Source organism: Marmota flaviventris, chromosome 9 (assembly GCF_047511675.1).
Source record: "Marmota flaviventris isolate mMarFla1 chromosome 9, mMarFla1.hap1, whole genome shotgun sequence".
Lineage (NCBI taxonomy): Eukaryota > Metazoa > Chordata > Mammalia > Rodentia > Sciuridae > Marmota > Marmota flaviventris.
The window spans coordinates 1,366,633-1,390,814 of record NC_092506.1 but is presented as its reverse complement, the minus strand read 5'-3'; the positions used below and the strand labels follow the sequence as shown (position 1 = coordinate 1,390,814).

Sequence of the window (24,182 nt, the reverse complement as noted above, 5' to 3'; positions counted from 1 at the left end):
TCTGCACATTACCAGCCCTCACACACTGCCCCTGCTACCAGCCCTGGAAGCTGCCTGCACAGCAGCCACCTGCCAAGGGGTGGACTGCAGCTGCTAACCACTCTAAGGAAACTTAACTGCTAAAGAATTCATAAAGAAATACAGGGGCTGGGATGGTGGCTCAGCGGTAGAGCGCTGGCCCAGCAAGAGCGGGACCTGGGTTCGGTCCTCAGCACCACATAAAAATAAAGGCATTGTGTTGTGTCCATCTACACCTAAAAATAAATGTTAAATCAATCAATCAATCAATAAACAACACACACCCTACTGGACTCCTGACTCCACAGTGCTTTAACAAACAATCCATTGGGGGAGCAAAACCATCTGGGCCTGCGCAGAGGGAGCCTCCTCTGATGGGGGTGGGTCTGGGGCACTTACTGCAATCTCAGCAGGGCCGTTGCTACCTGCTTTGCCGCCATGGTCCAGTGCAGTTATGAAACAGGATGGAACAACTGGTAATGGTTAGAAGCAGAGAGCAACCTCCTGTGAACCAGATGGAATGGGGGGAGGGCAACCAAACACAGTAGGAGCAAGTGCAAGTGCAGGGAGAGGGTCTGACCAACCAGCAGGTACCACTCCCTGAGCAGCAACTGTGTAGAAAGCACTTCACAAATCTAAGGGCCAGGGACTGCCCTCTGAGTAAGAGCACTTGCCCAGCATGTTGGAAGCCTGGGCTCCTCCACAGCACAGCAAAGTTCTTGAAGACTGGGGAAATACAGGCTTTTGGAATAACCTATGATAATTTTTTTTTTAACCAAGGATTGAGCCCAGGGACACTTAATTATGCAGCCACATCCCCAGCCCACCCCCCACTAATTTATTTTTTCAATTTTATTTTGAGGTAGGAGCTACCTAACTTGCCCAGGCTGGTCTTGCAAGACTCATTAGGGAGACCCCCTGCATGGGTCCTGGATGGACTTCTGCACACCGATTGTGGGGTAACAGCAGCACTAGATAGTGTTTGCTGCTTGTGTTAAAGCGGCTTTAAGGCTGGGGCTGGGGCACGGGCTCAGCGGTAGAGCACTTGCCTAGCATGTGGGAGGCACTAGGTTTGCTTCTCAGCACCACATACAAATATATGAATAAGTAAAATCCCATCACAGAAAGGGTAGCTCCCTTTTTTGAACTAGTGCAGTGTCCGCAGGTCTCCACTTCCTTCCTGTGCCCTGACTGCCCTGTGACCAGCCCGGTGCAGGTGTTCGCAGCTTCAGTCTGAACCAAGCCCTGGACGTACCCAGGCACTGGAAAAGGAGTTCATGTTGTTCCCCAAATGCTGGAGGGAAAGGGACCCAGCCCTGAGAAACGCCTGACACCCCGTAGGAGTTCCACACCTGACCCCTTGCTGGGGAAACCTGGGCAGAATGCCCCTTTTCTGGCCACCTCCTCTAAGATGCAGCCTGTGTGTGAGCTCTGCTGCAAACGCCTGACCGCCCCTTCTCAGGAGGACTTGGGCCCCCAGGAGTATGCCCTGGGCAGATTTGGAGGGTACTCCATCCACAGTCAGCTGGACAGGTCAAGGAAAGTCCAGGCCTGGGGGCCCCACAGGACTGAATCCTGGGGTGCCTCAGAGCATATTAATTGTCAAGGAAGGAAGATGCCCTCAGGGGAGGGGCTGGCACTACAGCCACTGGGGAAGCCAGCCCCCAGAATACCTGCAGCCATTTCCTACAGGGAAAAGGAGGTCCTATAGGAATCCTGGGATCCCAAGGGTGGTTGGACACCGGCTTTAAACAGGTGCCGATCCCTGGGCCATACTCTGCACTTTGCCACCCAGAATCAGGGCCTGTACAAGTCAGGACACTAATGGAGCCTTAGCTGTGGTATCCCTCAGCTCATGGGCCAGTCCGCATCCCCAAAAGAGAGCCCCAGAAACACCCTCTGTCTATCCATCCATCTATCTATCCATCTGTCTGTCTGTCACACATCTTATATACACCGAGGTGCCACAAGAAGTGAGTCACCTGCTCAGAAGTGGGTGGGCAAGGCACAATTCTTCTGCAGAGGGGGGAGGCCCAACACACACCTGGGGGAGGGCAGTCTGCCAATCTTTACCTCTAACAAGTGCTGCTCCTCGCTCCTGATAGGAAGAGGTCTGGGGCACAACCTATGGGGTAGCTGATTTTAAAGGGGAGAAGAGCACTGGAAAAGGCTACTCTTGTGACTGGATACCTGTTAGGGAATTTACCAATGGCCCCATTCTGCCCACATTGTTCCCTAACTTATGATGGCTCCAAGCTGACCTCATGGTTCTCAAACTTAAGATGGCTCCAAGCTGACCACATGGCACTGAACTTACAGTAAACATGCTTGTGTTGCATGACAGTTAAACTTTGATAGACAGGAAGACGTTTCTTCCCATTTCCCCCTTTTTATGATCCATGTAAATTCTTTTCTTCAAATTTAGATAACATCGTTTGACCTTTATGTTCTTCTGTATCTACTACAGGTGGATTATTTATTCATTTGGTTATTTATTTTGGTACCAGGGATTGAACCCATGGGTTCTTAACCACTATCCCACAACCCCAGCCCTTTTTTATTTTTTATTGAGAGACAGGGTATTCCTAATTTGCTTAGAGCCTTGCTAAGTTGCTGAGGCTGGCTTTGAACCTGTGATCCTCCTGCCTCAGCCTCCCAAGCCACTGGGATAGCAGGACAGTGCCACCTGGCCCAGCCAAGAGGATTGTTTTGATTTGAGACTGGGTTTTTTGGTGAGAGCTGTCTCTGATATATCAGTCATTGAATAAAACCTCCCACACATGGGATGGTACAACTGACTGATTGTAGTCACTACTCCCAATGCAACAATTAGAAGAAGAAGAATAGATGGGATTAGTTCTTTCTGTGTGATACCAGTAGCATCTAATTTTTCCTCAATGCCCTTGAGAGTATCTCTGGTATATTTAATGATCCTTTGTTGATTATATAAATGTAGTTAATCCAGGTACATTTTTATTTATCATAAACACTAAGAGAATTGACTAAAAATCTGTTGCTACCTGATTCCTGGCTTTGAACCCATTAAGAATCCCTCCCTCAAGGAATCCTAATGGAATCTATATAAATACAACGTTCAGATGACCCTGGGGAAGAGAGACCCCTCTCCTTCCTGGGGAACTGAGATTGACTTGGTCTGAGAAATACCAGGGAGAAAGGGCTAGCCAATTTAACCAAAGGGCAGGTTCCACTGTAATTGGTGGGTCAGGTCTCAAGTACTGGACCTGCACAATACCACCAGACGCCAGCTCGAGCTATAGCAAGTGTTGTTTGATTAGACATCTAAAAACACCAGCTTTCCTTGCATCCAGATATATTTCCCAAGAAGGTCAATGGCACCCTAGAGAGACATGAGGTGTAACTGGCTCCAAGGGAAGGAGGTCAGATGGTTTGGGGGCTTTTGCCTTGGGCCCATAGGTACCAGGAACAAATGATAGGGTCTGGCAAGACTCAATTCCCCAAGCTGTCTTCCTGAAAGAGGGATCTCATAGAGCCCATGCCCATGGGTTTGAGGTCCAGCCAGGGGGGCATCAGCCTTCCCGAGCCTCCAGATGCCCTGTTGAGCAGCACAGTTGCCTTGATTTCATGGCTGAACAGAACACTTAACCCCTTCCCTCCAGGCTTTTGTCTCACCACATCCAGTTTCTGCTTTAAGAGTTCCTGGTAAATCCTCTACCTTCATCACAGTACCGCAGGTAACATCACTGGTAGATTCCAGGAGGACCTTCTGAGTATGAAACCACATTCACCCATCCCCCACCATCACCTAATCCCCCCCATCACCTTTTCTTTGCTTTTCATTTTTTATTTTGAGGTAGCAGCTACCTAACTTGCCCAGGCTGGTCTTGAACTTGTGATCCTCATGCCTCAGCCTCATGAGTCACTGGGATCACAGGCTTGCGCCATGACACTCAGCTCTTCTTTGATGTCCTATAGGTAGGATAAAAAAAAGTGCAATTCACAACAGCTCAAGTGGGATGTTGGGTACCAGGGGTGGGGTGGGGGGAGTTTAGGGAGGTATCAGTCGAAAGATACAAGATTTCCATTAGGAGGAAACTGGCTAAGTGGTCTATTCACCATTCAGAGTGAAGTGTTATGCTCGAATTCGGGACCCCCAAAAGACCACCAGAGACCCAAGATCGATGTAAGCAGCAAAGAGGTGTTTATTGTGAGCTAGCTCGGTCCTCCACACATGCACACAGCAACTGGTGACGCTGAGAGGCCCCGAGCCCAGGGTTTGCAGCAGTTTTATACATTCTTTGGAGAAGGCAGGGACTTCTCATACATCATAGCATCTCTTAGCAAATCGTCACACACCTCGGGAAAATCAAATAACAACTCTAAAACGTGATTAGCACATTCACTGGCGGGAACAAGTTGGGTAGGGGTGATTGGTTACTACAAGAGGGGTATTCATTTGAACTGATTGGTTTAAGCCAAGAGGGGTGTTCGTGCTGAACTACATGGTTTCCTGCTGCAGTCTGGCTGGGCACAAATCACGAGCCACTGAAGCAAGAACAAACTTTATTTTTAAACTGCAGGAAAACACTTCACACAGCTCCCGGGGAATCCTCCCGAACGCGCCACGAGGCTTCTCCAGGAACCCCCAGCCGCAAAATCTCTCCCGGAAATACCTCCTCCTGCACTTCCCCAACCAATGGGAACTCTCGGGGAATCCCCGGAAATCCCCATGAGAACTCCAAAATAGTGCGAGAACTCAAAAGTTGCGGCAGAGGCGGATAGTAATGCCTCGCCTGTCAATCAATACTGTTGGCAAAATGCCAGGGGCCATACAGACTCAGCCGTGGCTCTCAGCATCTCCCCCTTTTTGTTTAATTAAACAACAAGCAATGTGGCTTAGGGACAGTGCCTGTTAGGCAGTCCAATTCAACATATGGTCCTTACCTGTCATCGGATGAACTGACCTCTAGGCGTCAGCCTCCTGTCTTAGGTTGGTACCACTGCAATTGGATCATACCCGTCACTGACTACCGGTCCAGCATACAGCCATACTTGTGGAGAGGCCTTTGCACCAGTGGGGGGGTGAGGTTCTTCGCCTCACCTCTGTTGGCCCCCAAATTTTAGACCATCACTAGTAGAAGGGAGGAGGATGCAAAATGCCATGACACTAAGCCAATTGAGGGCTCCTTTGAAAAATTGTACCACCGGTGACACCATCAGCAAAAATACTCCAGCACTACCACAATTCGCTGTACCAACAGATAGTTCACAATGCATACAAGTGATACATAGTCCAGGCAAGGTCTGCAAGCAATTCAAAGCAGAGGAATCTGTCAATATGTCCATTTCCTCCCAAAGTAAATCGACTCCTTAATTGAGCATTACTTGTGGAGTTATTATTCATTGATGCATCAGTTTTTACAGTTTGTTGTGATATCTATCGAAGAAGCTGTAGTTTGGTTTTATCTTTGTCTTCACCGGCACTGGGATGAAGATAGGAATTCTGGCAATGATGCTAAGAAAAAAATTATGTAACATTCCAACAGGCACTAAGAAAACAATTTTTTGAACAATTTACATTATCCTGAACAGAATTATTAAATATAATGAGAAGGAAAGGTGAAAGTAAACAAACAGATCTGTTAACCTCCTTATTTGTTCACATATTAAAACAATTTTCAAAGCTGTTTACCCAATCTAAATTAAACCATTAAAATCATGTGAATAAAAAAATTCGGATCCATTTATTCATGAGCGCTCCTCATATATGATATATGGACATACGCACATACAGACATACAACACAAAACAGAAGTGTGCACACATAACATACAACACTTAAGACAATAGTAAAGGCCTTGAAGCTTTACCTAGGTGAAATCTCCATTGCAATGCTTAAAAACTCTACAGTCAAAAAATAAAACTGATCAGAAAAACATTAACCTAGGTCTGTATGAGCTCAAAAATAAAATAAAACTTTATGATGTGGGAAAAGGCAAATAATAAAATAAATATTGAAAAAAGCATCCTGGTTAATCACTGTCGTAGATGTAAGAATAGCCAAACTGGAGTTCTGGATATCAGCTGTTATGGATTTGAGTCAAATCATCTTCCTTTTGGCCTGTAGAAATTGTTTTAGTTAATCTCTCTGGAATCCAAATCGGCTGCTGTTCTCCCTGTGGAAAAACACAAACAGAACCCCGACTCCAGACAATCACTGGGTCAGGACCTTTCCATTGTCCTGTTAGAATATCCTTCCAAAGTACCTTAGGCTTATGTACATTTTTTGGACACATATGCCTTTCCGCAGCACTAAGCCCTGAGGAATCCAAATTTAAAAAGTTTAGAGTAAAAAGGGTTATTTTAAGTTTATCTTTGGGTGACATATACCCCTTTCCAATTCCCTCTTTTTGCTTTAGTAAGTACATTTTAATAGTTTGATGAGCTCTTTCAACTATGCCTTGTCCTTGTGGATTGTATGGAATTCCTGTTATATGAGTAATGCCAAATGATGAGCAAAATTGTTTAAAAGAGGTAGAAGTATAACCAGGACCATTATCTGTTTTTAACTGTTTTGGAACGCCCACAGTGGCAAAATTTTGTAAGCAATGAGCTATAACATCTTTAGTTTTTTCTCCGGAATGAAGGGAGCCCATCAAAAATCCGGAAGAAGTATCAACTGTAACATGCAAATATTTTAATTTTCCAAATTGTGGCAAGTGTGTGACGTCCGTCTGCCAAATATGGTTAGGTATCAGTCCTCTAGGATTGACTCCAAGATTAACTTGTGGTAAAAAGGTCACACAATTTTAACATTGTTTTATTATTTGTCTAGCTTGTTCCTTAGTTATTTTAAAACACTTTTGTAAAGTATTAGCATTGACATGGAACCTTTTATGAAAATGTGTAGCTTCTTCTAGTGTAGAGAAAATATGTATGTCATGTGTAGTTTTATCTGCTAAATCGTTGCCCAAACTAAGGGCTCCAGGCAATCCTGTATGTGCTCTGATATGTCCTATAAAGAATGGATCTTTTCTGTCCCAGATTAGGCATTGTATAGCAGAAAACAAAGAGAAAACAGTAGAGGAAGGGGAAATCCTGCCAGCATCTTCAAGGGATACTATAGCATTAACTACATACTGACTATCAGAGAATAAATTAAATACAGAATCTTTAAACATCACAAAAGCTTGTAAAACTGCATTAAGCTCTACCTTTTGAGCTGATTGTTTGGGTACTAAAAATGTAAAAGTTTGATCAGGGGTAACTACTGCTGCTGTACCATTATTTGACCCATCAGTGAATACATTTGGAGCATTCATGATAGGGGTTTTTCTTGTCATTTTTGGAAAAACTACAGGATGCGAAGACCAAAAAGACAACAAAGGATTAGATGGGAAGTGATTATCAAATGAAACATTAGAGTTACACATGATTATTGCCCAAGTATTTAACTCATTAGCTAACTCATCAATTTGATCCACAGTATATGGAGTAATAATTTTATTGGGAGAAATTCCAAACACTCCCTTTGCTGCTTTTATTCCTTTGAGTATTAATTGTCCTACAGCCTCAGGATACCTAGTAAGAATAGTGTTAGGAGAATAAGATAAATGTATCCACAATAATGGACCTTCTTGCCAAAATACTCCTGTAGGAATATTTTTTGTTGGTATTACAATAAATAATAAAGGCAAAGTTATATCAATTCTATCCAAATGCATATTTTCCATATATGTTTCAATAATTTTTAATGCCTTTCTTGCTGCAGGCGTTAACATGCGGGGTGAATTTGGATCTGATGGACCTTTTAGGATATCAAATAAAGGTCCCAACTCTCCTGTTGGTATGCCTAGATAAGGCCTTATCCAATTTATGTCTCCTAATAACTTTTGAAAGTCGTTAAGTGATTGGAGTTGATCTACTCGTATTTGAATTTTTGGTGGACGGACCATGGTTGAGGATAATAGAACTCCTAAATAATTAATTGGAAAATTTAATTGTACTTTATCTATTGCTATCTCTAGATTATAATTTTTTAATAAATTTGTAAGTGTGGCATAACATTCTAGCAATGTGTTTTTATCTTTGTGTGCTAACAATACATCATCCATATAGTGAAATATTTGTAGTTTAGGATTTTGATTTCTAAGTGGCTGGATTGCTTTGTTAACATAAATTTGACACATAGTTGGGCTGTTAGCCATCCCTTGAGGGAGTACTTTCCATTCATATCTCTGATCAGGACCTTCATGATTCAGTGCAGGGATAGTAAATGCAAAATGTGGACTATCCTCAGGATGAATTGGAATTGAAAAAAAAACAATCTTTAATATCTATAGCTAAAACATACCAGGTTTTTGGCAAAGCAGACAATTGAGGAATCCCCGATTGAGCAGGTCCCATAATAACCATCTCATTATTAATGGCTCTTAAATCTTGCAATAATCTCCATTTACCAGATTTCTTTTTAATGACAAAAATGGGAGTATTGTAAGGAGATACGGAAGGTTGTATATGTCCCTCCACTAATTGTTGTTTGACCAGGTCATGGGCTGCTTGTATCTTTTCTTTAGTCAGGGGCCTCTGAGGAACCCATACTGGTCTATCTGATTTCCAAGTAATTTTTATTGCCTCAGTGACCCCTTCTGAAAACCCAGTCCATGTCTATTTATTCCCTGATCTATTTGAATGGGTGCTGCTGTGCCTTGTTCTCCTAATCTTTTTTCTTTCCTGAAACCTTGTCTAGCCCTAATAGTGGGCGCATTTGGATTGATTTTATTTGTTAATGTCAAACCTAATTGATCTAGGACATCTCGTCCCCATAAATTTATAGGAAGATGATCCAATACATATGGCTGTATAGTTCCTTCGCATCCTTCAGGATCCTTCCAATCTAATACCATTGCACTTCTATGGGGATTAGTTGCCACTCCTAGGCCTCGAAGCGTTTGAGTGGCTTGTTGTAACGGCCAATGTTGTGGCCATTCTTGACGAGATATGATGCTAAGGTCTGCACCTGTATCCAGTAGCCCATTAAATTCATGTCCTTGAATATTTAGTTTTAGCATGGGGCGAGAATCTAAATTTAAAGACAGCATAGCCCAATCTACACCTGTGGAGCCTAATCCCCTGGAACCTCTTTCTATAGTACTACTGGAAAATTTATCATGTAGGCTGGGTATTATTAATAACTGTGCTATTCTATCTCCTGGTGAAATTACTGATATACCCTTTGGAGAACTAGCTATAATTTTTATTTCACCTTCATAATCGGGATCAATTACCCCGGGACTTATCATAAGTCCTTTTAGCGTAGAAGAACTGCGTCCTAACAATAAGCCTACTGTTCCTTGGGGAAGAGGTCCTTTTACTCCTGTGGGAATGATTTGAACTCCCATCTCTGGAGTTAGTACTGCTCTGGCGGAGGCGCAGATGTCCAACCCTGCGCTCCCTCTGGTTCGTCTGATGAGAGATCTGATGGATAATGTGTCCTGGGCACTACCCTGATGGTGTTGCTGGGTTCCTCCATGGTGTTTCTGAGTTCCTCCAGTGCCCCGTACATTTGTGGTCGTGGGCCCCGGAGCATTGGGCCCCCATGTCCGTTTTTTGGCAATGGAGCTCGATGCCTTTCTCCACGATATCGTGGGTAAACACTTGGTCCTTGCCTGTTTTTTGATAATGGAATACCCTCTATGGTGGTTTGAGAACGGCATTCATTAGCCCAATGTTTCCCTCTACGACATCGTGGGCAAATACCCGGTATTCTATTCGTTTGATATCTAGCTTTGTTAAACCCTCCTCCTATGGGGCAACTCCTTTTAAAATGTCCTGTTTGATCACAATTATAGCATGTTTTTGGCCTGGCATCTAAAGCCTGTTGTACTGCTGCTAAGACTTGCCCTTGTTCATTAATGTCTCTACATAATTTAATATATGTGTTTAAATCTTCATGTCTCCATGGTCTAATGACCTCTCTGCAACAACGATTTGCTTGGTCATAAGCCAGTTGTTTTATAAATGGCATTGCCTGTTCTGTATCCCCAAAAATTCTGGAAGCTGCTTGAATAAGCCTATCTACAAATTCAGCGTAAGGTTCATTAGTTCCTTGTATTACCTTAGATAATTGACCTTGTAAACCTCCATGCCCCTGTAAAGTTTTCCATGCCCTAACCGCATCTACAGCAATTTGTACGTATACGCCAGGATCATATTCAATTTGTTGCCATTGACCCTCATAAGGTCCTTTTCCTAACAACATATCTAGATTTCTTTGAGGGTAACCGGCTGCTGCATTTCGTCTAGCTGTCTCCCTGCAAAATTCCTCATTGGCAACCTTCCATAACAAATATTGTCCTCCATTTAGCACAGATTTACACATACTAGCCCAATCTGCTGGCGTCATGTCCAAGTTGGTAATGGATTCGACCATGCTTACAGTGAACGGTGCTTGAGGACCATAGGTTGTTACAGCCTCCTTTAACTGCTTCACTGTTTTGAAATCTAAAGCACGGTGAATTCGCTGCCCTCCTGCCTGCTCAAGTACAGGGCATGCTAATCTTTGAGGTCCTGTCTCAGGATCCCATCTATCAACTACGGGGTTTGAGGGCCACTCAGCTATCTCCATAGGGGGTGCTGTTGGTTGAATTATGCCCTCTGGTGATAGAACGGTGTTAGTAGCAGCCTCCTGTTGTAGCTTTTTCCCTAATAGCTGTTTCTCCTCTAAGCTTTCTTCCTTTAAATTTTCTTCCTCTGTCTGACTATCTTGAGAGACCTTCTCTTTTGCTTGATCTAAAATGTCTTTCTCCATGGTCTGAACCTCTAACAATTTACTTAACACTCTTTCAGTTTGTTTTTTACTAATTTCTAATCTGTTATAAAGATAACGCAACCCAATAAGATAACACAAAACAAAACCGAAACAGAATGAAACAAAAACGGAACAAAAAATCGTTGTATCAATTTTCCTATTTTCTTGATATGTGCATTTGTGGTCTATTTCTATCTCTTCCTCAGGGGCGAACAACTTCAAACCTTGAGCCAACCATTTTTCCCAATCTGCCTGATAAAATTCTAGGGATAGGCAGCTTGAAACAAACACAAAACAAATCAAAACAAGAACACATTGTTTTTTAAAATGGTCACCCATTCTCTCGCCTTCCCTTAGGGGCAAGCAATTTCACTTACTCCGAAGCTTCAGACGTTCCCCGCACGGGCCACCAAATGCCGCAGTCTGGCTGGGCACAAATCACGAGCCACTGAAGCAGGAACAAACTTTATTTTTAAAACGCAGAAAAACACTTCACACAGCTCCCGGGGAATCCTCCCGAACGCGCCACGAGGCTTCTCCAGGAACCCCCAGCCGCAAAATCTCTCCCGGAAATACCTCCTCCTGCACTTCCCCAACCAATGGGAACTCTCGGGGAATCCCCGGAAAGCCCCACGAGAACTCCAAAATAGTGCGAGAACTCAAAAGTTGCGGCAGAGGCGGATAGTAATGCCTCGCCTGTCAATCAATACTGTTGGCAAAATGCCAGGGGCCATACAGACTCAGCCATGGCTCTCAGCAGTTTCCCAACACGTTATCAACCACCATAAACTACTGGGAGGGTCATCTGGCATCCCAGGTATTTCCCTGTCTCATGCTGATTGGTGGCTGCTAGGGGGTTGCTAAGGGTCCCCACCTAGGCTGACTGAGTCAGGGACACCTGGCTCAGCAGATCTCTCCTGTCATTTGTAGATAAACAACTTAGCAGGGTGGGAATGTGCCTAGGAGTGCTCTGTGGGTCTTTCCAAGGGCAAAGGTGATTTCCCTTCCTTGGACAGGCTTTGCTCTGAGGTAGAGGCTGGTTTTTCATTATCCGCTTTGTCTGGAAACTTGGGAACCAATCATGGTTTCCTCAGTTGGGGGCCTATCTGGGCTGGCCCTACATCTTGGTAAACAGTAAAACTCAGGGGTCAGTCTTCAACTTCCCACTCACTCAAAATTGGCCTCCTAGATCCAACGTGACTCGATTTACCTATCTACACTGCCTATCCATTTGTGTCTTTTCAGAACCACCCCCGCCAGGAGAGGGGGCACGTGAAGCAGCCCCAGTAGAGCAAGAACTCAACCAGCCGTCTGTTTCCGCCATGGAAATGGAAAATTAAATTGTCATCCCATCAAGACGGAATCCAAGACTCTGTGTCCACAGGCCAGCAGAAAACCCCATCAGGGCCGAGAGTTCAGGCCAATGAATAAAGTCATGTTACATTCCAGGTTAGAGCCTGCTGATGTCATAGTCCACCTCTTCCCGTTTCTAATTTGTTGTGAGGTCTGTTATCCTCAGTACCAACTGCAGTATATACACCCCTCTCTTGAGATTGAAGGTCATCTTGCAGTCAGAGGGGTCAGCAGGGGCTGCGGGGAAGCAGAGTCTCCTTACACAGAGCTCAGCTCAGAGCGACCGTGGCACAGCGCCCCCCGGCGGCCCCCCTGATAAACCCGCACTGAGCAGCACCTGGGCCTTGGGAAGGTCTGCAGGGAAGGGCGCTGGGATGGCCTGCCACCTAGGGCGCTGGAAACAGACCCTGGACCCTGCGGGATAAACCGCGCTCTCAGATGTCCTCCAAGTGGAGGTTCACAGCGGTTTTCTTCCTGTGAAAACAGCCTCGACCTGGGTGAGTGAAGAAATGCAGCGTGGGGGGTCCAGCGGGGAGCCCCAGGCAGGAGGCAGAGCAGCAGCCTGTGGTGTGGACAGGGAAGGCCCGGCTCCGGAGCATGCCTGCACCCTGTGCACACAACCACCTGAAGTCCCACAAGGGCAAAGGAACCCACCTTGACAGAGGCCGCCAGCAGAGCCACTTAGAGGGGCAAGGAGCTGAGCAGAAGCCCAGGTGACCCGCTGCCTGCTGTGGGCAGTCCACATCTGCCCAGGAGGCTGTTGCACAGGTACAGAGACCTGTGCAGATCCCCAAACCCTGCACTTCCCACTGAGAGTCAGTCTCCTGTATGCCCATCATACCTTAGAGCTGATGAATGGAAGACAGGTAGGGAGGGCGATGATTGAGAGATAATGCATGAATGATAGATTAATAGATGACAGGTGATTGATAGATAGGGAGGGAGGGAGGGAGGGAGGGAGGGAGGGAGGGAGGCAGACAGGCTTAGGAATGTAGCTCACATTCGCCTAGAGTGAGTGAGGCCCCAGGTTCGATTCCCAGAACAGCAAAACAAATACGTACATCCCTAAGGATACAGTGAGAAGATCCAAATCACAAAAATAATTAGAAAGTAAAGGCAGTGGCAAATTGGGTAAATTTAAATGAGTATTGGCTAAATCACAAAATAATGTCTTGTAGGTTTTAATGATAAATACAGATGACTAAAAAACTTGAAACTCAACGTTGAAATCCTGTTGGACAAAGGGTAAACCGAGATCAAGTTCTGTGCTCCCTGTACTGTACATTTCTCTGGCAGAAAGCTGTGCTTTACTAGAAGGCCCCATGCACTGGTTGTGGCCCTGGGGGCCTAACATCTGTGGGTGCCATTATTCCTCCCACTATAGACCATCCGGTGGCCCCCAAATACCCCCACATTTGTCCCACAAGCAGAATACACTCACTCCACCAAAGTTCCCCTGAAGTCTTCCCCCACTACAGCATTAACCCAAGTCCTCAAACTCACAGAAACAGAATCCATTAGAAAAACCCAATTTCATCTAAATAAGGTGTGGTGGGTCTCAGGGAATGACCCCGCACAAAAGTCCTCTGCACCTTGGGCTTGGGGAACTACCCTGCAAATCACAAATCACAGGCGGGTCAGGCATGAGACAATGCTTACAGAAACCGCTCTTCCAGCAGGGAACAGAAGGGCTTCCCCAGACTCAGAAACCATGGAACCCAGCAGAGCTGACCTCTGGTCTTGAGCTGCAGGTGCCCTGTGGCCTGCATCCCAGGCGCTGCCTCCACAGCCTGGCGCACTCTGGACCTGCCTCTCTGCCCACGCAGCCCCTCTCTTTTCTTGACGGTGCCAACTGCTGCCCCCAGATCACTTGCTCACCCTGTCCACTGTAGAATTTTGGAAGTCCAACAGCGTTTCTTCATGCTGCCTGTCTCCATCCCTTTATCCCAAGTTGGCAGAGATTTTGCTGATAGAACTCTCAAAAGCCACGTGGGTCTTCCATGGTATGGAGGGACCTCACCCCAGACAAGAACCCCCAGATTGCTCCTGGGCCATACCATGCCCCTCCTGCTTCTGGGACGTGGTTGTGTGGGTTCAGGAGACGCTGGACTAATCTCCTCAGCAACATGGTTGGCCAGACACCCCAGGTCTGTCCAGAGCTTTCCCAGTTGTTAAAATCCCCATCCAAGTCTCTGCAGTCTGGACGGGCTGAGACTCCCCCAGATGATCAGGGGCTGGCTCCTGGGCTGGGCAGTCCTTTCCTGTAGCATCCCGCTGCTCTCACATCACAAGGACCAGGAAAACACCAGGGTGTGCCCTCGGTTAGAGGTCTCCTGGGTCAGGGGTCCCACCCATCACAGTTCTGCCTCCTGCACGCCCTGCAACCTGACTGACTAAGCTGAGTGTCCTGCAAGCAGGTGACCAGGACAGCCTTGCCTGTCGTCTCCAGTACCTGCTCCCCGATTCCTGCTGAGTCCCCCCAGGGCACCTTGAACCTCCATACGTCTGCCCAAAGGTTCTTCCATACAACCCAGGCTTTCTCTAGCTTGCACCTCACAATCCCTGCAGCCCCTACCCAGCACCCAATCTCCAAACCACGCCCACATTTCTAGATCCTCCTCACAGCCAAGCTCCAAATACCAAAGCCAGCACCATCCTCTGTGGGTGCAGCTTGCCATCACAGAACCCACACATGCCACCCTGTGCCAGAAGTGCCACCTCAGCCTCAGGAGCTGAAGGAGCTCAGCACGCTGCCCCTGCAGGCCCCGGGAGGACCACTTGTGCGTGTGCCGCTGCTGGAGGGGATGGGGAATCAGCAACCCCTGGGGGAGGGATCAAGGCTCTCTGACCTTGGCATCTCCCATTCATCTCTCTCTTCTCTTTGCAGCAAACCTCCCTCTGTCTCCCCATAAGGACACGTTGAGGGTCCATCTGTACTATACGAGATGAGGCCCCCAGTCATATCTGCAGGGATTCTCCCAATAAGAGCATTCCCAGGTCACATGGACGAGGGCATCCTCTCCTTGGTAAGGACAGGATCATCCTAATGTAGCACGTGAACCCCAGATAGAAAAGAGTGGAAGTCCAGACAGATGTGCGGGAGACTGGGCATGCTGCCACCACCCACGGGCCACAGCAGGCAGCACGGGAGGCCGGTGGCCAGCACCCAGGAAGCCCAGTCAGTCAGACTGAAATGGCATGGACAAGGAAAAGGCCAAATTTAGAAACCTACGGACATGGCTAGTACATGCAGTCACGGGAAAGCAGGAAAAGAATACAGCAGGAGAGAACGTGACCTGAGGAAACACCCTGCACACAGGAGGAAGTGACCAGGTGCCTGACCCCCCGCAGGTACATAAAGCCCTGGCTCAGGAGACCCCACACCTCACTCCTCCCTCTCCACCTGCTGCTCTCACCTCCTCCACCCTCCACCTCCAGAACCATGACCTGCTGTGGCTGCTCCGGGGGCTGTGGCTCCAGCTGTGGGGGCTGTGGCTCCAGCTGCTGCAAGCCCATGTGCTGCTGTGTGCCAGCCTGTTCCTGCTCCAGCTGTGGCTCCTGTGGGGGCTGCAAAGGGGGCTGTGGCGCCTGTGGGGGCTGCAAGGGGGGCTGTGGCTCCTGTGGGGGCTGCAAGGGGGGCTGTGGCTCCTGTGGAGGCTGCAAGGGGGGATGTGGCTCCTGTGGGGGCTGCAAGGGGGGCTGTGGCTCCTGTGGGGGCTGCAAGTCCAGCTGCTGTCAATCAAGCTGCTGCAAGCCCTGCTGCCAGGACAGCTGCTGCAAGTCTAGCTGCTGCAAGCCCTGCTGCTGCCAGTCCAGCTGCTGCAAGCCCTGCTGCTGCCAGGACAGCTGCTGCAAGTCCTGCTGCTGCAAGCCCTGCAGCTGCCAGGATAGCTGCTGTCAATCCAGCTGCTGCAAATCCAGCTGCTGCAAGTCCAGCTCCTGCAAGCCCTGCTGCTGCCAGTCCAGCTGCTGCAAGCCCTGCTGCTGCCAGGACAGCTGCTGCAAGTCCTGCTGCTGCAAGCCCTGCTGCTGCCAGGATAGCTGCTGTCAATCCAGCTGCTGCAAGCCCTGCTGCTGCCAGGATTGCGGCTGCAAGCCCTGCTGCTGCCAGGATTGCGGCTGCAAGCCCTGCTGCTGCCAGTCCAGCTGCTGCAAGCCCTGCTGCTGTGCCCCTATTTGCTGTCAGTGCAAGGTCTGAGGTTCTGGCTGCAGGTGGCAAGGGGCTGGAATGTGCCTAGCACCTCACAGCAAAGCCATTCATCACCATTCTGATCCCCTCCTTTCAGAAGATGCACTTCCAGTGATGTGGTTTCCAGATTCTGTAGGAGCAGGAGCTCTTTGTGCTGGCTCCTGCTACCCTGGAATCTCCAAGCTCACTCACTTCAGGTGCAAATCATGTCCCTCCTGTGCTCCCTCAGCCAACACAGTCCCAGAGCCCATCACTGCTTTTCACCAGGAGAACTTGGCTGAGCCAATTTCTGAGTCAACCTGGGTCCCTTTCTGAGCCCAGTGCCTCTGCACATCCCAGATCTGCACATTACCAGCCCTCACACACTGCCCCTGCTACCAGCCCTGGAAGCTGCCTGCACAGCAGCCACCTGCCAAGGGGTGGACAGCAGCTGCTAACCACTCTAAGGAAACTTACTGCTAAAGAATTCATAAAGAAATACAGGGGCTGGGATGGTGGCTCAGCGGTAGAGTGCTGGCCCAGCAAGGGCGGGACCTGGGTTGGTCCTCAGCACCACATAAAAATAAAGGCATTGTGTTGTGTCCATCTACACCTAAAAATAAATGTTAAATCAATCAGTCAATCAATAAACAAACAAACACACACACACCCTACTGGACTCCTGACTCCACAGTGCTTTAACAAACAGTCCATTGGGGGAGCAAAACCATCTGGGCCTGCGCAGAGGGAGCCTCCTCTGATGGGGGTGGGTCTGGGGCACTTACTGCAATCTCAGCAGGGCCATTGCTACCTGCTTTGGCGCCATGGTCCGGTGCAGTAATGAAAGAGGATGGAACAACTGGTAATGGTTAGAAGTAGAGAGCAACCTCCTGTGAACCAGATGGAATGGGGGGAGGGCAACCCAACACAGTAGGAGCAAGTGCAGGGAGAGGGTCTGACCAACCAGCAGGTGCCACTCCCTGAGCAGCAACTGTGTAGAAAGCACTTCACAAATCTAAGGGCCAGGGACTGCCCTCTGAGTAAGAGCACTTGCCCAGCATGTTGGAAGCCTGGGCTCCTCCCCAGCACAGCAAAAGTTCTTGAAGACTGGGGAAATACAGGCTTTTGGATTGAACCTAGGATAAACCTTTTTTTTTTTTTTTTTTAAGCACGGATTGAGGCCAGGGACACTTAATTATGAAGCCACATCCCCCGTCCCCACCCCATCACATCATCCCCCCGACCATGACAAGAGTACCCCACTCCTCCCTTTGTCTGTTGGAATACAACATTTTGTTTCAATAAATCATCTTTTATCACTGCAAAACAGGCCGTGTGGTCCTTTCATTGCTGGTCTTCCATGTACTGGTGGACAAGCAAGCCCATTGTAAACAGCCCGGGGCAGACTGGGCAGAGGCGGAGTGGGCCAGCCTGCCTGACTGCTCTGCTCACCTCCAGGCTTCCGTCCACCTCCAGACCTGGGGTCCCTCCACCCATGTCGCACAAAGCACACCAGGAGGCCTGCAAGAGGCTCCGAGTTGTGGGTTGGAGTCCTCCCTGACTGTCCCTTCTGTGCAGGCAATGTGGGCCGGGCCCAGTGCCCCTTGGTCCTCCTCCAGGTTCTCAGAGCCCGTGACATGTTCCCAGGCACCTGGTGTCTGGTTTCTGGTGTGCTCGGGCTCAGCCACTCTGCCCTGGAGTCCCGGCCGCGTGAGAGGGCCCGGGAAGGACCTTCAACCCATCTCTCCTCGTCCTGGTGGTTGTGTCCTGAGCTGCTGTCCTCTCTGAGGCCTTCTACGTGATTTTCTGCCCCACCTTGTCCCCGAGCAGTGATGTCAGCGCTCGGGTAAGTGAGACCTCAGAAGCCATGAGCCAAAGTCAACTCACCTCATCTAAATTTGGTCTTGCCCCATCTTCTGGTCATTGCAATGAAAAAGCTGACTATCACAATAAGAATGAGGACTGTCCCCATGGGAATGCCAAACCCTCCTCACCAGGCCTCCGGGGACCTGGGGAGAGCGGGTCTCAGGCCAAGCGGTTGTTGTCATCTTCAGAGGGCGACTTGGTTTCTTGGGAAGCCCACACAGGTGGCAAGTGGTCAGATGATCACCAGCACTTGGAGGCCCTACATGTTCTCTAGACACACCTCCCCAGTCCACGCAGCCCTGGGCTGCAGGTGGCCCTATGTTCTGCAAAGGGGCCAAGCCACAGAAGAGAGACTTTCAATCCCAGCTCAGAGGCTGGAACCACCCTGGCATGGCACGTCTGGGTCCCCCGTCCCCCCACCCTCACCTCAGTCATCAGCCATGAGGGGCTCCCTGTGCCTCCCCCCCAGCAGGCTCCCCACCAAGAAGACGGCTGGGTGAGCCGTGCTGACCACACTGGAGGGGAGCCACAGCAGTCAGAGGCCAGGCTCAGATACTCTAAAGGCAGGTACATAATGAGAGTGAGGGGCAGGCCCCAAAGTAGCAAGGTGACAGCCAAGACACAGATGTCACGGCACATCCTGGCAACAGGACAATGCCAGGAGTGGCATATGCCAAGGACAGCTAGGGTCAGGCTGGACACACACATCCCAGAGCAAGTGAGAACCTGAAATATTGTCACGCCTTCTAGAAATGGGCCACACCCCGGGATGCTCCCAGCAGTCCTAGGCCTCAGTCCCCACCAGCAGACAGAGGGCCAGAGTCCAGCCTAGTGAACTGACCACGGCAGAAGTTTGCCTGAGTGGTGTCGTGTCCAGGTGGGAAAGAGGGTGCCCAGAGAGCTCTCGGTGCTCACGGCCACCAGGAGGCAGAGGCCCACTGTGTCTGAGAAGGAGGTCATGGGCTCCAGGGTGGCAGCCACATGCAACACCCCCCCTGGGTGCCACCCCTGAGCATCCCAGCAAGGCCCAGCCAGGCCGGAGAGACCAATGACAAGAGCAACTGCCAGGCTGAGGACTAGGCCTCGGTGGGGCTGCTCTGGAGGGGAGGCAGAGAAGCCAGCAGACCACAGAAGGCCACGGGCACCCTGAGGGGGAACCACACGCCCAGGACTGCTCCCCTCTGTGTCCAGGGCTGTCTGTCCCATTGTGAAGATCCAGCACCCAGGAGACTGGCCTCCATAAGAGCCATCATATCTCAGTGGCCCGTGATCTCCCACCCGTCTGACCCTTAATTGCTGTGTCCTCAACAATGGTTCCCCAAACGAAGAAGGATCTCAGAGAAGCCACAACCTCTGTGCCTGGGTCCACCTACCACCCCAGGCCCAGCCCGGAGCCACACCCAGGAAGCTCTGCCTGCACGTCTCCAGGGGGCTCCAGCAGGCAGGGGCTCAGATGCACCATTTTGGCTCTGCAGTGTAAAGACGGGTGCGCTCTCACCCTGTCCCAAAGCCCCCGGGGCCGCTGCACCTGGGGAGCACTGCGGGGCTCCATATGGGCTCAGGTCTATATGAGGCAGTGAGGTCCTTTCTCTTTTCTCCTACTAATTTCAACCCGTCAGTCGGCTTACCGACAACTCATTTCCATCAAGTCTCTCGAGGTCAGATGAGAAATTCAGGTCTGCCCCGGACATGTCATTGTGTGCCTCGCTCATCGGGGACCTGGGGAGCACAGTGTGTCACTCGGCCCCCAGCTTGTGTGCCTTTTCCCCGGGGCCTAGATTGACTCCCCAAACTAGCAGGCCGGGCACCGTGGGCAGGACTGGTCTGGAGGCGTGGGAACATGAGAGAGAACGCCCTCCTGGCGCTGCCCACAACAGAGGCCGGGCCCTGCCCCCTTCACCTCCCGGGCACAGGACTGTGGATGGCTGGTGCACTCCCCTCCTGGTAGCAGCCTGTGGGCGTGCCCCTCACACCTTCCTGAAGAGCGGGTGTGGGGGCTCCTGTGTCCTTCTCCAGGTGGCTGGAGAGTCGCCAGTGAAGACCTCTGGCCCCATGCTTTACCCTGTGGGAGATTCTTAGTTACAGTTGGACTCTTCTTCTTCCAGGTAAGCTCCTATCTCCTGCTTCTTCTCCAGTTGGGTAAGACAAGACCCTCTGGGAGGCTTCCCCTCCTCCATGTCATCTGGCTCCTGAGCGGAAGGTCGTCTGGGTTTCCCTCCCACCCTCCCAGTCTGTAAAGCTGGTAGCTCTTCCTGTGTGGCCTCTGCTTGGAGCACCTGCAGTCCTGGGCCCCTCAGCCCTGTGGGAGGCCCCTCTCTGCAGCTGTCTTCAGACAGCCAACCTGGGGTCTCCCCCTTCCTCTCCTGTGTCTACTTCACTTCCCCTTCACGCTCCCCATCACCTCCTTCCTTCTGCTTGCTCTCAGTGTAGCTTTCTCTTCTGCATTGCTTCTTATTTTATAATTGATGCTGTTGATTCTGCAGAATAATGGGTTGCACTAGGGCATATCTATGCATGCTTACAATGGTGATGGGTTGGAGAGCTTTCTCTTTGCCCAGGTAGGCATCTGCTGCTGAGCTCCCCTCTCAGCACTGCTTTTTCTCCATCTCAGAGAGTCAGTGTGCGGTGTTGTTGGTGTCCTCTGAGCCGTCATAACTTACCCTATGACTCAGGCACCCCACACCGAGGAGTTTCCTCCAGAGAGATAAGAACACGTACAGAATCCAAGATGGTGGGCAAGACAGAGGCAGCATTCTGTGTTGCTCTGTGACCCAAGTCTCACCGAGTGGGTATACTGCATCTCTGAGAGGGACAGAGAACGCCTATACAGCTGCTCTTGTGCAGAAATCACCACGATGTACCCTGCCGCAGTCTGGCTGGGCACAATCAGGAGCCACTTGTCAAAAGAAACGAACTTTATTTTTAGAACCACACATGCCAAACAAAACAGCCTCTCAGGAAAAACCCTCAGAGCCTCAACTGCCACCACCGGCTTTCCACAAGCCTCTCTCTCCCCCCACAAGCTTCTCCCCACCTCCCACAATCCTCCTGCTCTTGAGGCCGATTGGCTGGGTCACGTAGGCGGAGCCAAAAAAGTCCCCCAATGAGCAGCTACGTGGTCTGAAAGGGCAGGGAAACAGCCCAATGAGCATCACCGCAGAGGAGCCAATCAGCTAGATGTTGCTGGGGCCGCTGTGAGCCAATCATCAGCCGGCAGCTGGAAGTTTGCTGGGGCCCCTTCGGCTGTGGCTCTCAACAGTACCCTTCCTTGTTCAGGGATCTGGCTGCAGCAAACTAACCAGGGGGTGACGAGGAACTTGTGAAGATTGATACAGCAGGAGTGGGAGCCGTTTATTGTAGGACAGGAGGGGTATATATACATTACTGAATACACACAGCTTATCTTAATTAACATAAACTAGATACAGCAGTCAACCAATAAGGAATATCCACACTTAATGGCTCGCTGGGTGTTACTTCACAAACCACTCCCTCTGGCAAAATGCCAGGCGCCATATTGACTTGTTTACAGACCCTAACATCTCCCCCTTTTGTTTAATTTAAATAACAAGTATGTGGCTTAGGGACCGTGCCTGTTTTAGATTGTCCAATACTACATATGGTCCTTACCCATCATTGGATGGTCTGACCTCAAATCGTCAGCCTCCTGTCTTAGGTTGGTACCATTGCAATTGGATCTTACCCGTCTTTGACTACCAGCCCAACACACTCAGCCACACTTGTGGATAACGACCATAGTGGTTTTTACACAAACACCATAAATAATCTGCTACAAGCAGAAGGGGAGGATACAAAATGCCACCAAGCCAATTGATGGCTCCAAGTACCACAGATGACACCATCAGCAAAGATACCCTGGTACTACCACAATTCGTTGCATCAACAGATAGTTCACAATGCATATAAGTAACACATAGTCCAGGTAAATCACAGTCCAGGTAAATTCACAGTCCAGATAAGTTCTGCAGGCAGCTAGCTTGATCCGAAGTCTCAAACACTGGAAATTCTTCCACCTTCATCTTCATCGGCACTGGGACGAAGGCAGGAACTCCGGCAATGATGCTGAAGAAAATCCTGTAGTATTCCAGCAGGCGCTAAGAAAACAACCTTCTGAACAATTTAGTACATTATCTCAAGGTTTTTTATATTTGAAATAGGCCTTAATGACGCTCATTACTCATTAGCCTCCAGGTGTGGAAGAACCATTATCGCAGATGTAAGGATCTTTTTGGTCTGTAGAAATCACTTTAGTTAGTCTCTCTGGAATCCAAATCAGCTGCTGTTCTCCCCATGGAAACACACTGGGTCAGGACCTTTAATGATCCTCCACCCGGCTGCAGAGTCCTCGGGCAGCCCCAGATGGGGAGTGTCCCGGACTCCTGGGGAGAGTCCCAGGGAGTGTCCTGGACTCAAACTGCCATGGGGCACAGGGAGCAAGAGCCCGGGAGACCCCGCGCCTCCGGGTCGGGTCAGGTCTGGATTTGGGCTCTCGGCAGTGGCGTACCACTCCCCGGGCGGGGGGTGGGGAAGAGCCGGCTGCTGCAGCTTGGAAAGTCTTTGCTTCCCCGTGACCGGCTCACACACGCAGCAGCCGCCACACCGATTCACGCACCCTCCGTTAATGAAAAGTATTTAGTAATAGCCTTTTGGTGCAACTTTTTTCCTGATAATCCTTCTTCCTCTGAACTTTCTTTTTCTTTCTGACTAGAGTTCCTGGGCTTCTATCAACACATGCCCTAACTGCTCTTGGTTCCACTGGGGTGCCTCTTTCCCTTATCAATTTACTTAACACCCCTTTCATATTTTCATCACAAAGACAATACAATATTTCAAGACAAAACAAGACACAAACATACTGTATCAGTCCTCTCCATTTTCTCGAAATGGCCATATTTCCTCTCGCCCTATCTAGGGACAAGCAGATTTGCTCCCATCCTATCTATTGACGGGCAGATTTTACCCCCAAGTGTCCCGGGGCTCCCCGGATGGGCCACCATCTGCCACAGCCCGGCTGGCTGGGCAAACTAACCGGGGGGTGACGAGGAACTTGTGAAGATTGATACAGCAAGAGTGGGAGCTGTTTATTGTAGGACAGGAGAGGTATATATACATTACTGAATACACACAGCTTATCTTAATTAACATAAACTAGATACAGCAGTCAACCAATAAGGAATATCCACACTTAATGGCTCGCTGGCGTTACTTCACAAACCACTCCCTCTGGCAAAATGCCAGGTGCCATCGTGACTTGTTTACAGACCCTAACAAGCGTTCGAGCAGGACGTGACTCCTGACACCCAACTCCCGAAGTCCTAGACCTTGCAGGGCTTGTGCATGCCTTGGCACGATCACCTATCAGCACCCCTTAAGAACTCCCTGACGTTGCTCAGCTCCCACGCAGGACACTCAGTGGCTACCTACCCTCAGCTCAATGCCATTGCCTGGCTCCTCCACACCTCGCAACACCCTGGTGCTGGAAACAGACTGCCTCCATTTTGGCTCACCTTCCTTGACATAATTGGTGGGGGTAGCTCCTAGATCCAGCTGGCCAGGTACCTGGTTTCCAACTCCCCCTCTCCCCAGTGGTGATGACCCAGCACAGTAGCTTCCCAACACAAAACAGCTCTCAATGAGACAGTTGTGCAGTGCCACCAGGGCGCTGTCCATGGGAGTTCCAGGGAGAGGATTCCCTCAATTGGGAACTGCTAAGAGAGAGGACGATGGAGAAAAAGTTTGGAAAGTTTAGAGACTAACAGAGATTAACAGAGAGACCAGGAACTGGGCAATCCTCAGGCAAGAGAGGGAGAGAGAACCAGGCACTCAAGTCGTATGAGTGGACTCAAAAAGAAACTTTGAGGTACAGTCTTCCTGAAGGGACCGGCGGGTGCCACTCCTCGTTTCCAGGTGCGCTGCACCAGGACCAGCCTTCCCACCCTGGTTACCTCCACCATCCCGAGGGCAGAG

The 24,182-nt window shown here is 49.5% G+C and overlaps 1 protein-coding gene across 1 annotated transcript; it reads left to right on the top strand.

Annotated features, from left to right (window-relative positions):
* The first annotated feature begins 456 nt into the window (after nt 1–456).
* LOC139706933 (keratin-associated protein 5-4-like) lies at nt 457–16,358 on the top strand. The gene is made up of 4 exons (XM_071616900.1): nt 457–494; nt 1,360–1,524; nt 15,599–15,686; nt 15,885–16,358. The coding sequence occupies exons 1-4, from the start codon at nt 457–459 to the stop codon at nt 16,356–16,358; spliced, it is 765 nt and encodes a 254-aa protein (XP_071473001.1).
* The last annotated feature ends 7,824 nt before the right edge of the window (nt 16,359–24,182 follow it).

Coding starts and splice junctions, on each gene's coding strand:
- LOC139706933 (XM_071616900.1), top strand. CDS start 457: ATGGTCCAGTGCAGTTATGAAACAGGATGGAACAACTG. Junction 495..1,359: donor GAAACAGGATGGAACAACTG/GTAATGGTTAGA, acceptor GACACCCCGTAG/GAGTTCCACACCTGACCCCT. Junction 15,687..15,884: donor GCAAGCCCATGTGCTGCTGT/GTGCCAGCCTGT, acceptor GGGGGCTGCAAG/TCCAGCTGCTGTCAATCAAG.